At 47.9% G+C, this 16,229-nt stretch overlaps 2 protein-coding genes across 4 annotated transcripts; one reads left to right on the plus strand and one right to left on the minus strand.

The window, feature by feature from the left end:
* Positions 1-6: 6 nt before the first annotated feature.
* Positions 7-2,426, plus strand: SPRYD4 (SPRY domain containing 4). The gene is made up of 2 exons (XM_005876755.2): positions 7-510; positions 842-2,426. Exons 1-2 carry the CDS (start codon positions 426-428, stop codon positions 1,378-1,380), a joined length of 624 nt encoding a protein of 207 aa, XP_005876817.1. The 5' UTR covers positions 7-425; the 3' UTR covers positions 1,381-2,426.
* Positions 2,113-16,076, minus strand: GLS2 (glutaminase 2 (liver, mitochondrial)). 3 transcript variants are annotated; one of them, XM_005876757.2, is made up of 18 exons: positions 15,387-15,681; positions 10,671-10,770; positions 9,938-10,059; positions 9,233-9,362; positions 8,613-8,692; positions 8,367-8,530; positions 8,091-8,149; positions 6,716-6,748; positions 6,398-6,456; positions 5,803-5,869; positions 5,596-5,646; positions 5,232-5,408; positions 4,453-4,584; positions 4,247-4,339; positions 4,042-4,103; positions 3,471-3,547; positions 3,129-3,192; positions 2,113-3,036 (listed from the first exon to the last, which is right to left on the minus strand). In XM_005876757.2, exons 1-18 carry the CDS (start codon positions 15,497-15,499, stop codon positions 2,880-2,882), a joined length of 1,740 nt encoding a protein of 579 aa, XP_005876819.1. In that variant the 5' UTR covers positions 15,500-15,681; the 3' UTR covers positions 2,113-2,879. The 3 variants fall into 3 exon arrangements, with proteins under 3 accessions (XP_005876819.1, XP_005876820.1, XP_005876818.1); XM_005876758.2 differs by having other exon boundaries at positions 15,596-15,613; XM_005876756.2 differs by having other exon boundaries at positions 2,392-3,036; positions 15,614-16,076.
* Positions 16,077-16,229: the final 153 nt, after the last annotated feature.

Genomic DNA, 16,229 nt, shown 5'->3' on the forward strand with positions numbered 1-16,229 from the left:
GCCCGAAGAGGCCGCTCATGGCGCCCGGGCCGTGGGCCAGCGCTGGCTCTGTCGGCTGGATATTTTTATTAAAAAAGTGAGAACACTAGAGCTCGGAGAAGTGATTTGTCTAAACGCCATACAGCGGAGCCGGGTTCGAATCCAGTTACTGTTTAATGCTACAACCACTTGTAACCATCTTGCTACATCATCTCTCTAAATGTCCTATTTAGATAAACATGAGCAGCACTCCTTCCCACAGAAAAAAACAATAAACTGTAACCACCGCCGCTGGCTCACTAAAATGGCGGCTCCCTCCCGGGCGCTGGCTCTCTTACGTCATCACCCTGCGCGACAGCATCTCGCGCCCCGAGTGCGAGCGGAAGCAGGCGGGCCGAGGGAGGGGCCCAGGTCGGGAGTTGTACCTTGTTCTTCCGGGGCGCAAGATGGCGCTGCCCTTTGCACGTTCGCCTTGCCTCTGCCGCTGGGCAGCCAAACGATTGGGGGCTGCTGCCGCAGGAGCCCGCAGAGGTAGGGTTACCTCCTTTTACTCTCTTTTACCTCAAAACGGTTTCCGTCTCTTACTCCCAGAGCTTGTCCACGCCTCACCTGCGTTGGTGTTGCGATTCCAAACCTAGGACACTGTCTGGGTTCTTGAAAACCTAGGGCTTTGCCAGCCCGAGCTTTTTGGCTCCGGGGGCTGCCTATGTAAAGCACCCCGCTCCCTGGCCCGCTCGGCATGCTGACTTCCCTGCCTCTCCGTGACCTCATGCCGGCCTGCTTCAGAGCGTCTCTGTGTCTCTAGCTCTAGTTCCAGGGTGGGAGCCCCTGCCATCACCCAGTGTCTTTGCTCTGCCCGCAGGCGTCAGTTTCAAACTGGAAGAGAAAACCGCCCACAGCAGCCTGGCACTCTTCAAAGGGGACACAGGTGTCAAATACGGCATGGTGGGGTTGGAGCCCACCCAGCTGGCCCTGAATGCGGAGCGCTTCCGGGAGTGGGCGGTGGTGCTGGCGGACACCGCGGTCACCAGTGGCAGACACTACTGGGAGGTGACGGTGAAGCGCTCCCAGCAGTTCCGGGTCGGGGTGGCCGATGTGGACATTTCTCGGGACAGCTGCATCGGAGTGGATGTCCGTTCCTGGGTGTTCACCTATGCCCAGCGCAAGTGGCACACCATGTTGGCCAACGAGAAAGCCCCTATTGAGGGCATCGGGCATCCAGAGAAGGTGGGGCTGCTGCTGGAGTACGAGGCCCAGAAGCTGAGCTTGGTGGATGTGAGCCGGGTTGCTGTGGTCCACATGCTACAGACAGATTTCCAGGGTCCAGTGGTACCTGCCTTTGCCCTTTGGGATGGAGAATTGCTGACCCATTCAGGGCTTGAGGTGCCCAAGGGCCTCTAGTACATCCATCACTGGAGTTCCTCCTAATCACACGCTTGGCCAGCGTCCTCCTGAGAGTGTCTGAAGCCTTTTAACGTTGCCTCAAGCAACCTCTAGCTCCCACAGTTCAGGTCCTCTGTGCAGCGTCTTAGTCATTTCCCTCTCCCCTACCTGCGGAAGCTAGGCTACTGCCAGTTTTCCTAGGCTACCATGAGTGTCTTTTCCTGGACTCGCTTCCTTGGGTCCCTCCGTCTTCCTGTGCCCAGGCCCTTCTCAGACTGTATTCAGTCCTGGGGTCTTACCTTTCAGCTTTGTTTGGATGTATTCATCACTATGGTACCTTTCTCTCCCTTTACCCATGTTAACTTCTGTTTGTTCTTGGTGTTCTACTGAGTCTCTCCACAGGGAATCCTTCCTACCTCTGGCTGGAGGAGTGGTTCAGTGACTTGGCCCTTTCTCTAAAGCACATACGGAGTCTGGGCTCTGGCTCCTTCGGGAAATGCTTTACTGTCTGTCAGAGTGAGAACAGAGACCTCCTTCCTCAGTACCTCAAAGCTGGACTCTCAGCCTCACACAGCTGCAGCTATCCTCACCATGAGTCCATCTGCCTTAACCTGCATACCTCCGACACCTGGACAATCCCTTGTACTCACGGGCCAGTTACAACCACTACCAAAGGGAAAGAGACACTTGGGGGATATCAAGGGCATTCATGCTGGAAACTTTATTCTTGAGAAGTTCTAGCTTCATTTCTGCTACAGTTGGAACTTCCAGAGGGAGGAGAGAGACCCGAGGGCTTGCACATTTTTGGGGCCTGCTCAGATCCAAACCCTTACCCTCCCACCACAACCTAGGCAGAATACACTTAACCTAAAGCAGTATTAGGGGTTGAGGAAAACCTGGTGGGATGAGCATCTATGTGAAATACAGTATTTCTGTTTGACCCTGTGGCTCCATCTTATTCTGTCTTTATGATGGTGATGCAACTGAATACCTCCATGGGAGAAAGAGGACTGGGTTTAGCAAAAATAATAATTTGTGTAATTAAAGTTTATTTAAGCACAAAATACTTTCTCTGTCTATAAAATTTCTGTTTCCTTGCCAAGGGGGACAGATCTCTCCAGACAACTAAAACCAGGTGCATAGCTCTATATAGACATGTGCATGGTGGCTAGAGCCCCTTCACCCAAGTGTCTCTTTCTCTCTCATGATGGTTTCTTCAGGGAGAGGAAGAGGGGACCTGGGTGAAGACCTGGAAAGATTTTGAGTGGGCTAGGCAATTAGGCTATACCTTGAAGAAGCCCACAGTCTCCGTGGATAGCTCTACTGCAGGTATCCACCTAGGCACTTCTCTATGCTCTGCCAAGGGAAATGGGGTATTTTGCCTCTCACAGAAAGCACTGGCCTATCTTGGTCTGCACTGAAGGAGTGCAGCTCTCCATAGCATGTTTGGTGGTTATGGGTTAAATGTCTGGCCAGTTCGTGCTTTTTCTTGAGCAGGGACCATGTGTGCTCCATGCTCACACCATGCTCTCTAAGTTCTCTTTAGACAGAGCCTCAGCTGCTACTTCAGCCTGGTTCTCATATGGTGTGTAGGAGTCCTGGTAATCTTGAAGCAGTTTCACTACCTCCAGGTGATTGAACTGCACAGCATCGTCCAGGGGAATGTTGCCCCACCTGAGAGGAACAAAGAAGACAGAGAGAGTGCCCTGGTTCTATACATAACAGTGGTGGCTACCCACACCCCCTTTTAGCTTAATCCTACTCACCTGTCCTTGACAAAAGGATTCACTTTGCAAGCCTCAATCAGAAATTTAACAACTTCTATGTGTCCTAGGAATATGGGCAGAAGGAAAATGAGAGGGTACAGATCCTGAACCTTTTGGTGACAACAATGGTGCAGACCCTTGGCAGCTGGAGTTCTGAACCAATAAAGGAGGGGAAAAGGCCTCTTCCCATTTTGTTCCCTGCAGTACCCAGTAACAGCCTGCAAACTGAAGGGTGTCTGGACAAAACAACCCTGAGGGCACACCCAATTGGGTGGGGGGTACTCTTGGTGGAAAAGGGTCTTCTGATCTACTTATTTAACCTCTTATTTAACCTTCAGATACCTTCAGCTGCAGCAACATGCAGGGCTGTGCGGGAGTCATAGTCTTTCTGTTCCATGTCCATGGCTGACAAGGCAAACCTGAGGGTAGTGGAAAGCAGCTGGAGTAACCCGTATCAGCTTAGAATCACTCATGTCCTTTCTGAAGTGGGGTCAGACTGGATAGGTCCTAGAGCTTATGCCAAAATCGCAGGCCTCGCACAATGTGTTCCCTACCCAGATGAGACTGTTACTCCCACGTCAGAGAAATGGGAGTGTGATGGTTCCAGAAACATCACTGCTTATCTGTGGTAGCTACCCAGTACATATTTGCCGATGTTGTAATCCACTGAAGGCAGGGTCCTCACCTACCACCTCTGCTCTTAACACCCAGGTTAATCCTAGCAGTGGCTACCATTAATTAAGGTCTTATCACATAGTAGGCACTGTACTTTGAAAAAATTTTCATTTAAGTGCACTGTGTGTCCATTGTATCTGACTCTAAAGCTGAAGCACTTAACTATTTTGCTATGATAACTCCTTATGAGATCTCTGACCAGGAGTATTTTATTGTGTTTATTTGGTCACAGAGGTACCTTCGAAGAGCTGAGACATCTCCACTATAGGCAGCAAATAACAGGTTTACCACAGTCTTGTTCTGGAAAACAGATCATACCCACTTGAGATTAACTGTGACTTTGAGCCCACCCATGCCCAGCTCCGCCCCATGACGCTCCTCCCTGGATGCTTAGCCAAGGGTATTCTGAAATATACTTAGACGCCACCTGGGGTTTTCCTTACCCTTACTTCTCCCCCTTCACGCCGCGGGTCTAACTTTCGAGCACAGTGTCTCAGGTTGTCATAGTTGTGGAAATTGAAGAGAGACACCAACTTCTAAAATTGTAAGCCAGAGAGATTATTTACTTACTCCTTGCTCTTAGTAGGAGCTAAAAATGGCTTTAGTTACTCATTCAAGAATATTGGGTATTATGTGCAAAGTAACTTACCTGGCAGAAACTGATGCCCCTGTGGCTGTTCCCCAGCTTGTCCAGTGGAGGTGAGAGACACATCATTCCCATGACATTGGGTACCACCAGGAGGATGGCTCCTGACACAGCTGACTTGGCTGGCAGGCCCACCTTGGGGACAAAATTGAAACTGAGGATGAGCTAGAGGTGTCCCAAGTCTGGGTTAATAGTTTATCCCAAATGACTATGTGGGCAAGGCCACACCCACCTCAACCTTTTGGCTTGTTAATTAGCTTTTCCTACTCCTGTCCTTCCCTACCCCCCTTTAAATTCATGGCTTCAGTAAGGAAATATTTATTGGGTATCTACTCCGTGACTGATGCTAGAACTAGGACAAAACCTCTCATTCTGATGATAGGAGATAGACAGTAAATAGGTAGACAAATAGACAAAAATAATCACAGCTTATGATAACACAGAAGAAAAGAAGTAGGAAGATGTGACAGAGAAGTGGGAGGGGCACCACCTGAGGCTAAAAGTGGTCAGAAAAGCCTCTTTCTGGAGGTGACATCTAACCTGAAGTCTAGAGAAGCACCAGCCATGTGAAGGGCCACAGAAGATTGGTCACAACATGTGTTTGTGTTTGAGGGACTTTGTGTTTGGCAAGCCCCTAAGGATTCTCAGCCTAATTGCCTGGCTGGAAGTTAGTGAATGGGAGGCAGGTACAAGCTTCCACCTCTCCACCTTCAGAGACTCAGTGTCCTCTCTGCCTGGCTACGGGCTTGTGGCACACGGATGGAAGGGCCAGAAGCACTTACGTGGAAGGCAAACTGGCCTGAGAAGTCATACATGCCGCAGGAGTGCATGAGGCTGAGGGTGTTGCGCACTGCTTCAGCGCTCAGCACGCTCTCTCCTGTGATGGGGCAGATCCCACCATTGGCCAGGGTGGCTGCCATGACACTGCCTGATTCACAGGTTACCTCCACGGAGCACAGCTAAGGAGACAAGGCAGAGGTGAGGGTGTGGTGTGGACCTGAACACTCTTGGTTGCAGAGCAACGTTCTTGGCATCCTGATCTTTCTACAAGTTCCCTGGTGTTTCCGGAGGAGCATCCCTTTGGGTCAGAGCAAGAAGTACAGCCTGTCCTGTTCCCTTGACCCTGAGTTGAGCGGCAGTGTTTACCTGGAAGTAGAGATCCAGGGCAGCCATCATGTCCACCCCCTTAGGGAAGCACTGCAAGGAAGAAGAGGGGAGGGGAGAGCATCTCTCTTCAGGCCATCAGTAGTCTTTTCACACGGCCAGGATCTCGGCCCAAGTCCCCAGCCCGAACTGCCCTTCCACCAGCCACAGAATTCCCAGGGACTTGCTCTCCCAGCCTCTCCCAATTACCTTCTTTTCCTTTAGATAATAGCCGATGGCATAATTCCGATCCCCCGTTTCCTTCTCTGACTGGAATCTGAAGCAAACACCCAATTTAGTACTTGATGTTTGAGGGGTGGGTGTGAGGAGAAGGGGAAAAAATACCTTCCCTGAGAGAGACAGAACTACATTGCACATGTTAAATTAAATCAACCCCTTTATAAATTCTCAGTAATACTGCCAAACTCCTGGACCCCAGCAAGCACCGGGCAGAGCTTTATTATAAAGTGTAAAAAACAAAACACCCCAAATTGTTTAGTCATCTAGTCTAGACAAACATGGCTTTGAGAGGCTTGGCAAGAAATCCTTACATCACCTCGCTCATTAAGTACTAAATAGAAATAGAGCAAGTTCTTTTATAAGGTAAATAAATGCCAATGAAGGGGCTCAGAGGAAGCTGGGAGGCCAAAGTTCCCTTGGGATTTCTTCCTCCTATGGTTCTATTCTCATATATTCTCTCATATTCTCTCTCTCTCTCTCTCTCTCTCTCTCTTACACACACACACACACACACACACACACACACACACAATGTATTCAGCCAATCCTGTGAACAAGGTCTTACGTGGCATTGCTGAAACCCACGAATTCATTTCCAGCCATTTTGTTCAGATATTGCAATACCTAGAAGAGAAAAAGAGGCATGGGAGGCACCACATGAGTGAGGACCCTACTAACTCTCTGAACTCCTCAGTCTTTTTCCCAGCAAGAACTTCAGGTGCCTTTCTTCTCTGAGGCCAGCAGATCCCCACAGTTCTGGAAATAAGGCTTCTAGTATGGGCTGGTGCACTACCAAAGGGTTAGAGCCAGGCACTGGGGCAGCTGGAGAGGACAACATGCCACGGAGAAAAGCAGCCAGGGGCTGAGTAGCAAGGAAACTTACAAAATCAAACTTCTCTGCTTTGTTACAGTCCATCTGCAGAGAGAGAGAGAGATATCAGTGTTCCAAACCTAGGAAGATGACAGGAGGATCAGAAGGACCCAGTTAAAGTGTTAGACTAGTTTGCTTCTGAAGAGAGAGAGATATCAGTGTTCCAAACCTAGGAAGGTGACAGAGGAGGGTCGGAAGGACCCAGTTAAAGTGTTAGACTAGTTTGCTTCTGGGAATGTGTTAATTTTACAATCACCTTTTTTTTCTTTTTTATTAAAAACACACACCAATAAACAGCTAAGACTTTTTAGTATCCATGTATATTTAGTGACCTTAAAAACAAAATCGCTAAGATTTTATTATCAAGTAATGAATACAAATAACCTCACCCCGTCTACGAGCCTCACTCCCACTTCCATTCTCAGTTCTGCCCCTCATCACAGACTCCCATTTTCATTTTCCTGGTTCCAATCCTGCCCCCAAACTCAACCCCTATTCCTGATCCCATCCCCATTCCTTACACCCCACGCTGGATCCTCACTCTATCCTTTCCCGGACTCCCATAGCCATCTCCAAGACTGGAGTGACAGGAATGGGATGAGGGTGTGTGTTGCATATATTATAATATTCAAGTTTATCAATTATGTTGATAATTGAAATAAAGCTAAAGATTTTAGCTGAAAATCAAGTCCAATAGGGTCTGCTTAGATGGGAATAGAATGAGGCAGGCCCCAGACACAGAGCTGTAGATAGAGCTGTCCCAGAGCATCTGCCCAGCTCTCGAGGGAGCCTGGTCTCCTCCCACCCTCATTACTTCCCGCACATGTCAACTACAGTGTCAACATCACAGGAACTCTGACACCTAAGTCCATGGAGGAAGGGCTCCTAACACCACCTTCCCCAGGAGGAACTGTGATTGGCTCCAGAGCATTGCTGCCCACATTACTCTCAGGTTGTTACTCAAGCCCTGGGAGACCTACAGCTGACAAGCCAGCCTGACACCTTTGCTCAAGGCCAACTCATAGTTCCAGGTGACGTGAATAGCTACCCTGGCCTGGCCATTCACCCTTCCTTCTGTGTGTCCCTCACCCAGAAGTGGCCAATCAGCACCTATTAGTGTTGTCCTCCCCCTGTGTCTGGCATTTGGCCCTTGGTCCTAGGCAGGGGTCAGGACCTGCTCACTTCTCTAAGGGCCAGGAAGCTCTGGGTTCCTGACTCGTGGGTGGGGGCAGGGGTAGAGTTCCTTTTACTGACATCCTCATATGTGCCCTCACTGCCTCCTGGGGATCCTCAAAGGAATCAAAGCCCCACCAGTCTCCCTGGAGAGCTGGACAGATATGAGGGATATAGGAACAGGGGGTTTAGAGAAGGCTAGGGTGGCACTGACCTTGATCAGGGAGCTCACAACAATGGCGCCAGCATTGACCATGGGGTTATGGGGGATTCCTGAGGAAATACAAACCACCCAGTGTCTTATCAGCCACTGAGAAAAAACCTTGTTTACAGTCTGCCTGCTCTGCAGGCTAGACTAGAAAGATTTCTCTGCTGGGGAGGATGGAATGACAGAGCTAATCAGGAAGGGCAGAGAAATAAACAAAAGAGGGTGAGGTGGGGATTTGAGGGGAGCATTTATGAGTCTGGTCTGAGCCCTGGCAGTGCTCACCTTCCTCGTTGAGGGAGAGCTTGTTGTAGCGCAGGCCACTGGGCTCCTTGCCCACAAACGTGTGCACGTAGTCAGTGCCTAGGGTGCTTACAGAGATGGCATAGGTGAGGGGCTTGACGCAGGACTGCAGGCAGAAGGGGATCTTTGTGTGGCCCACGGAGTGCCTGGAGGTAGACAGCTGCCATGAGAGGTCGGCCTATGTTCTGCACCCGGGCCCTGCTTCCCCTCTCTCACCCAGCATCTCACCGCTGACCATCCACAGTACACAGGGAGACGCCCCACAGGTCTGGATTTGACTTGGCCAGCTGAGGGATGTAGGCTGCCACCTGGTCATGAGTGGGTAGAGAAAATGGACAGAATGAAGATAGGGATGTGAAGAAGGGGAACAGAGCTGCTGAGGTTCAGGGTCAGGAGAATCTTTTAGATAAAGGCTAAAATTCTGTTTTCTCTAGGGCAACAGAGTTCTCTCCTGCCTGTTGTTTTCAGAGACACCCAAGACTTAAGTCCTAGAAGACCTTCTCTTTCTGTAGCTCCACTCCTATAGAGAAGGCAGTAAAGTCCATGAAAAGTAAAAAGAAGAATATTCTGGGATCAGCTTCCCTTTTTGGTTCTTAGGCTCAATTATCCTATAAGTCTCTTTCAAAGTTCTATTGAGTCCTTATGCCAAATGTCCCCATAAAAACTTCAAATCCCCTCACTTGCTTTAGAAATTGCATGTATAGAAATACATAAAGCCCTTGTCTCCATTTTTAGAGGTTCTGCCTCTCACCCCTCATCCACTGGATTCCCAGCCCCAGGAAATCTCAGAGAAGCAAGGTATATCTGGCCCAGAGCCCTTGCCCCTCCCCTAGTCCCCGGGCCCTCACTTTGCCTCCAGTGAACTCTCCGGCATCCTCAAAGATGCGATCCACATGGCCCGTGAACTCCTCAAAATCAGGAATGACAAACTTCTTTCGGAATGCCTGGGTCAGGAGCACAATGTTGCTGCTCACACACCTGGATTCCAGACGTGAGTGGGTTAGGGAGCTGGAGAGATGCAGCTGTGACTCACTCTGGAGCCGTGGAAATTTGGAATAAAGGTGTGAGTGGTCATCAGGTTTGGGACCAATACTGTGTGACCTTTGGCACGTCACATTGTCTTTCTGGGTCTTGAGTTTCTTTGCCTCTAAAATGAGGGGCTGGAATAATGTGGAAAGATAGCCCAAGAAAAATAAATACTCGAATAATATGCATAGTAGGTCATCTTTATATTTTAAAAATCCTAAATAAGCATATTTACATATATTCTTATATGTATGTAAATGCATAGGACATTATCTAAAAGATACTAATCTGTTAATAATGTTTACTTCTGGGAAATGGAACTGAGATTGGGGAGACAGGGAAAGGAGAAAATGTATTTCTATATTGTTTGAACTCTTATACTGAGTATGTGCGTACTCATGTGTAACTCGTGTAATAATAAAATAAAACGAGGGGCTGAACTATCCAATCCCTAAGATCCCTCCCTGCTGTTATCGTCTATGTCCAAGAACAATTGAGAGCGGTGCTCTTGTTTCTGGGGCCCTCACTTTTGGAAGAGATCTCGGTCCAAGAGGCCGCCACTGCTGGACTCTCGAACCATGCGGCGCATCTGGCTCATGCAGTCCCGGAGCCGGGGATCTGACGTCTGCAGTCCAGTAGCCTTCAGTGCCTTTAGGGTAAAGAAGAAGCTAATAAGATCAGCCACAAGGACAGTAATACAATCCTAAAAATCTTTCCCAATGAACAACAATTAGCTTAACCCCAACTACTACATTCGGTGTAACAAATGGGTTTGCAAACTAAGAAGAAGAAACATAACAGCTTTGAAAGCTAATGGGGGCTTCCTACCCTTTTTCACCAAGGCAGCTGGTTTCTGAACCCCTTGGATCAAAGTCCCAAACCAATAAGATGGGCTGAGTCAGAGGAGTTAATCTTCCCATCCTGGGGCAGGGATGGGATTGTCTCATCAGCCTAGGCATCTACTATTCTTCATCCTCATGAAGCAACCCATTATTAGCTGCCCTGTACTTGTCCTACCCTGTTTTCCCCACTTTCAAGAGATCCCAAGGGCCTTGGCCAGATAATTCAGTTGGTTAGAGCATCGTCCCCATACGCCAAGGTTGTGGGTTGGATTCCAGATCAGGGCACATACAAGAATCAACCAATGAATGTTTAAATAAGTGGAACAACAAAATCAATGTTTCTCTCTTTCCCTTACTTTCTCTAAAATCAGTAAGAGATCCCAAGGGATTAGGGTTCTGAGCAGGTAGAGAAACTTACAGTAGTGAACTTGTGGATAGGGATTCGTTCCTGTCCCTCAGCAATAGTGTAGAAGAGCAGATCACCCAAGCGAGACAGCATGCCACTCTCTGACGAATCACTGTTTGGGGCAGAGACAGGGGAGGAGGGCAGGAAACTGAGAACTGATCCTTGCTCCTCCTGGAACATGGGCTTATCAGTAGTAGGTATCTTCATTCTAGGCCTCCTCCCTGAGCTATCTGATCTATCCCCATAATGTCAACTTTCACATCTGTCCTGAGAAGTCTTAAATTTTATTCACAAGCTTTTTGTTGTTGTTGCTGTTCCTGGCCTTTAGAGTTTTATTTCTAGCTGCCTTCTAGACATTTCCATTACTAGATGTTCCACAGGAACCACACACTTAACATGTACAAACCTGATGTAATTTCACCTCTGCTCCTCTGCTTGTGTTTCCATCTGGGTTCATAGTGTTACCACTCCTCCAGTTGCCAAGCTGGGAACATGCAACTATTTGGATAATTCCCATACCTTGCATCCATGTTCAGTTGGTAAACAATGCTGGATGAATTTACCTCCATAATGTCTCAAATTGACCCTCTTTTCTTCTCTTCCCTTGTGCCAGCATGGTATAGTAGAAAGAACCAGAGTTTGCACCTCAATAGTTGTGTGATCTTAATATAGATAGTAAGGTTATTTAATACTGCTGAACTGGCTTCCTCATCTATAAAATAAGGGTAGTAATGTCTGCTTTACATGGGTGATGTGAGGCTTCATTAAAATAACATTCCATAAATTCCAAAAACTGTCTTTCACGAAGCAGAGGCTCGGTAAATCATGCTTCCTTATCACCAACTCCTAACGGTACTATACTCTCTTCTTGCCTTCCGACCCATCTTCCACAATGCATGGTCATCTTTCTAAAACACAAATGTCATGTCACTACGGAAAACCTTTGATAGCTCCCTATTGCCTACAAAATAAGTTATTACTTCTTGGTATTATTTCTTGGTATGGCATTGAAGGCTCTTGAGAACCTGCCAACATTCCTTTCCTATTCTTCACTGTGCCCCCACACTCCAGTTATGCCAGGTGGCTCCCAAATGGGCCAGGTATTGTCAGGCTTCCTGGCCTTTGCTTATGCTAAAATTTCTGCATGGAATAACCTCTTTATCCTTCATGTTGCACAGTCCTGCTCATCCTTCAAGGTCCAAATCAAATGTTACTAACTCTTTAAAGGCTTCCCCAACCTCCAGATGCCGCTATACTGCTGGTATGACACAACACATCATCTTATTGACAGAAGAATTTCTCTTGTTCCACTGTTAGGTCTTTGTGTTTTACATATTTTTGTTTTCCTAGCATTGAGCAAAGTCCCTAGCACACAGTGGGTCTTCAAAAAGAATCACCTAGTTACACTTGTAGGAAGTTCTCTGTTCCCCAAATTATCTCTCTAGCTGGCTTATAACACTTAAGATTCCAGGTACTGAAGATTTCTTGGTCTTCAAGAAATGTTATTAATATGTTAACAGATTTAGAGGAATTATTTTATCAGATCATTCCAAATATGACAGCAATTTGAGATTAAGACCCTTAAAAACCCTCTGACCCAACAATTTATCCAGCATTTATCCTGTAGGTGTACTCACATACCTACAAAGTAACATATTCACTGCATTGTTGCTGATAGGTAAGACTAAAACAACCTACATGTGTATCAATAGGGAACTGGATAGGTAAACTATAGTGTACTTATATCATGGACTATTGTGCAGTGTTAAAAAAAAAAAAGAGCCCTGGCCAGGTAGCTCAGTCGTTCTGATACACCATGGCTGCAGGTTTGATCCCAGCTCAGGCCACATACAAGAATCAATCAGTGAATGCATAAATAAGTGGAACGACAAATTGATGTCTTTCTCTCTCTCCCCCTACCTCTCTAAAATCAATAAAAAATTAATGAGGGCATGCATAAATATTGACTTAATATGATGTAATAGTAACTAAAGGAAGCAAGCTATAAAACATTATTTTTAGTATGGTACTATTTATGTTTAAAAGAGAAAAGTATATATATTTGCTTTTTCAGGCACAAAATATTTCTGGAAGACTGATTTATCTCTCCCTAGATGAAGCAGGTGCTGGCAAAAGGGGTGGGAGGGATATTTCCCACTATATATCTTTTTGTAAATTTTGAATTGTTAGCTATATGAATATGCATGTTATCTATTGAATAGGATATATGCGAATATGAATATATTCTCTGTTGAAACAATGCATTAAAAATAAAACAATATTAAAAATCAAGAAGCTTGGCATAGACTAGGCATGTGTATATGTGTTTTGTTCTAGGAGAAATACTAAGAGAGGGGGAAGTTTTCCTGTTTCTGAGGAAATCCAATTGTCACAATAAACATAGTGCCTATAGGGAAGTGAGGATACATGTGGTGACAGAGGAAGGGAGGAAAAAGATATCTTAGGAATAGCTCAAGAAGGAAGATACACAGGAACACTTCGAGGGCAGGTCTTTCTGCCCGAAGCTGAAGGAAGACAGGAAATAATGCCATCCTACTGAATGTGTCTCAAGCCTTAAATAAATTGCACACTCTTGCCCTGGTCGGTATCTCAGTGGTTCGAGCATCGGCTTGCGCACTGAAGGATTTCGAGTTCAATTCCCGTCAAGGGCACGTACCTCGGTTTGGGTTTGCTCCCTGCCCCCTGGTCAGTTGGGGCTCATGCAGTCCATGTGTCTCTCTCACATAGACGTCTCTCTCTCTCTCTCTCTCTCTCTCTCTCTCCCCCCCCCCCCCCCCCCCCTTCCTTCTACTCTCTGAAAGAAATGATGGGAAGAATGTCCTCAGGTAAGGACTAACAAAACAAACCAAAACAAACAAACAAAATTGCACACCCTTTGACCTAGAAATGGATTGATCTACAACATAATGTTGAGGGGGGAAAGCAAAATGTAGAACAATGTATATATTATGACACCATTTGCATAAAAAAGGGAAAATAATATTAACATGTATCTGCTGATATATGCAAAAAATAACTTTAGAAGATTATACAAGATATCAATCTCTGGAGAGCAAACTCTTCTAGCAATTTATTCTAAGAAATAATTGAACAAGTGCACAAGAATATGTAGTAACTAAACTGAAAATTGGTTAAATTATGATACTTCATACAATGGAATCTTAAAATGGCAAAATGGCAGCCATTAAAATAACAATATATACACATATTCAATGATATTGAAAGCTGTTTAAATGGAAAAGATAGATTACTAAATAATATGAATGCCAAGGCCCTATTTTTGTTAAATTTTATATATACATATATAGGATAGGATATGTATGGATATATATCACAAAATTAATTGGAAACTTAATTTTTTTCTTGATGTTCTATTTATCTTGTTTTTCTTTTATAATAAAAACAATAAAGCTAAATATTAAAAAACAAACAAACAATAACCTGAATAATGGTATTTTCTCTTTACTCCCCCTTTCCCCCCAACACAAGAACCCCTCCCCCTTTAGTGCTCTCAGCTCCTTCTGCCCAAGGGAGCATCAGTCCAAGGCCATTAACGAGAGTCCCTGGGAGCACAGGCAGCCTTGGCAGGGGGATCAAGCCTTCTAAAAACACCCTGATCCACCTGACTCACTGGGTAAGGAAAGGGGGCAGGGACCAGGGACACCTCTTGCTCCCCATCCCACAGAAAGTGTGAGGGTGAAGGAGGTTAAGCCTTGGCTCTATCCCACCGTCATTTCTCCCAGGGCAATTATTTGGGGAAAGTTGAGTGGGGGAGTAGATCAGGAGAGAGAGGGCTTATTCTTTAAAGTTGATATGTTCCATGTCTCCTTGAGAAGAGGCCGATGGAAAAGTACAGCATAATAATTATTAATAATAAACACATAAATAATACCATATTGGTCAGAGCAGGGATTCCAGTGGCAGTGAGGTAGTGCTATGTGTCTGGCTACTTTAATTACGGTGTGCACATCTTTCTGAAAGTCATCAGTAGATGTCAATGCCAGGGGAGATGGTCCGTTTCCTGCTCCTGCTATAATAGAGCAGGGGCGACTTGGGCAGCGTCTACATTCACTTCTGGGGAGGGCAGTACTTCCTGTCCTGCCTCTGTCTGTGTCTCAGAGGAAAGAGGCTCAGCCACCAAGTGTTCCTGGGTATTGGGGGTTAGGGCACAATAAGAGCCCCAGGGGAGAGAGCGAGCGAGAGCCCTTTAGATCAGTAAGCCAGGGAAGCACAGATAACAGATCTGATGGGCTCTAGTTTCAGAAATCTGCGTTTTATGCCCCCCTCCCATCCCGCCACTATGATAAAGATTTTCCCCATTCAACAACCAATTGGAAAAACACCCTTATTCACAGATTAGGGAGCCCTGGCAATGCACACACCCAACACTTACGCAAACAACACACGCACCAACGTACTTGCGCACCAATAATACACGCGCATCACATTACACGCCGAGAATGCGCCGAGACACAGACCCCCCACACTGACAGATCCCCCACACCGACAGACCCCCCCACACACACACACCGACAGACCCCAGTACAGCAGGACTCAGTAGGGAGGCTGTCGCGTCCCCACGCACCCCCTAAGATACCCGCGAGGAGGAGAGGGAGGATGCGGCTGGGTGGTGAGCACACAGCCCCGCACTCAGACACGTGCACCGAGAAACACGCCGCGCATCCAGGTTCCCGGCGAGGTACGCACCTGGGACAGGCACCATCCCGAGGACCGACCTGACCAAACGCTCTCCCAGGCGGACGGCATTTTACTGCCCGAGCGCGGCGGACCCAAAACCCCAAATCTAAAGGAAAAGGCATCGCCGGCGAGTGAGCGAAGAGAGGTGAGGGAAGAAGACGAGCTGCGCTCCCGAGGAACGGGACTTGGGAGCTAGTGAGTGGGAGCCGGTGCCCTACCCGTCGCGCAAGCCTTACTGAGCCTGGTGCTGCGGCTGGTGGCTGTGCGGCGTCTCCCTGCCCTGCGCCGCGGCCTCACTGAGGTGGTGCCGGACGCCCCCGCCCAGGAGGGGGCTCCGGCTCAGGTGACCCCAGTCTCCCCTCCAGCAGTGACTGCCGGCCCTGCTCAGCGCCTTCTGCAGAGCCTTCATGGAGCGCATCCCCCTAGCACGTCGCCCGTTCCGGCGGAGCGCCCCGGGCGTCTGAACCGTGGCTGGAAGGAGGGGCGGAGGAATCGGGGACGAGGAAAGGTGGGGGGAAGCTCTGGGATGGAGTGTGAAGCCCGGGAGGTGTCCGAGAGCTGGGGCCCGGTGGGTGGGATTGTAACAGGAGGAGGCGCCTGTCCCTATAAGGCTCGAGCCGCTGTCAGGTGCACCCAATACCCGCTGGCCAAGGGGATGGGTGAGCGGATCCCGGGCGAGGGGAGAACGCGGGCGGAGGGAGTCTCGGTGCGCGGGGAGGAGAGGGCGGGGCCTGAGGGTGCGGATGGACACGGCCGCCGTGCAATCACCGAGGAAGCCAGAACCTCGGGGGCGGGGAAAAGAGGAGCCTACCCAATCAGTGCAAGGGGGCGGGCCTCCCGAAAGCCTGCGGA

The sequence above is a fragment of the Myotis brandtii genome, unplaced genomic scaffold, assembly GCF_000412655.1.
Source record: "Myotis brandtii unplaced genomic scaffold, ASM41265v1 scaffold496, whole genome shotgun sequence".
Taxonomy (NCBI): Eukaryota; Metazoa; Chordata; class Mammalia; order Chiroptera; family Vespertilionidae; genus Myotis; species Myotis brandtii.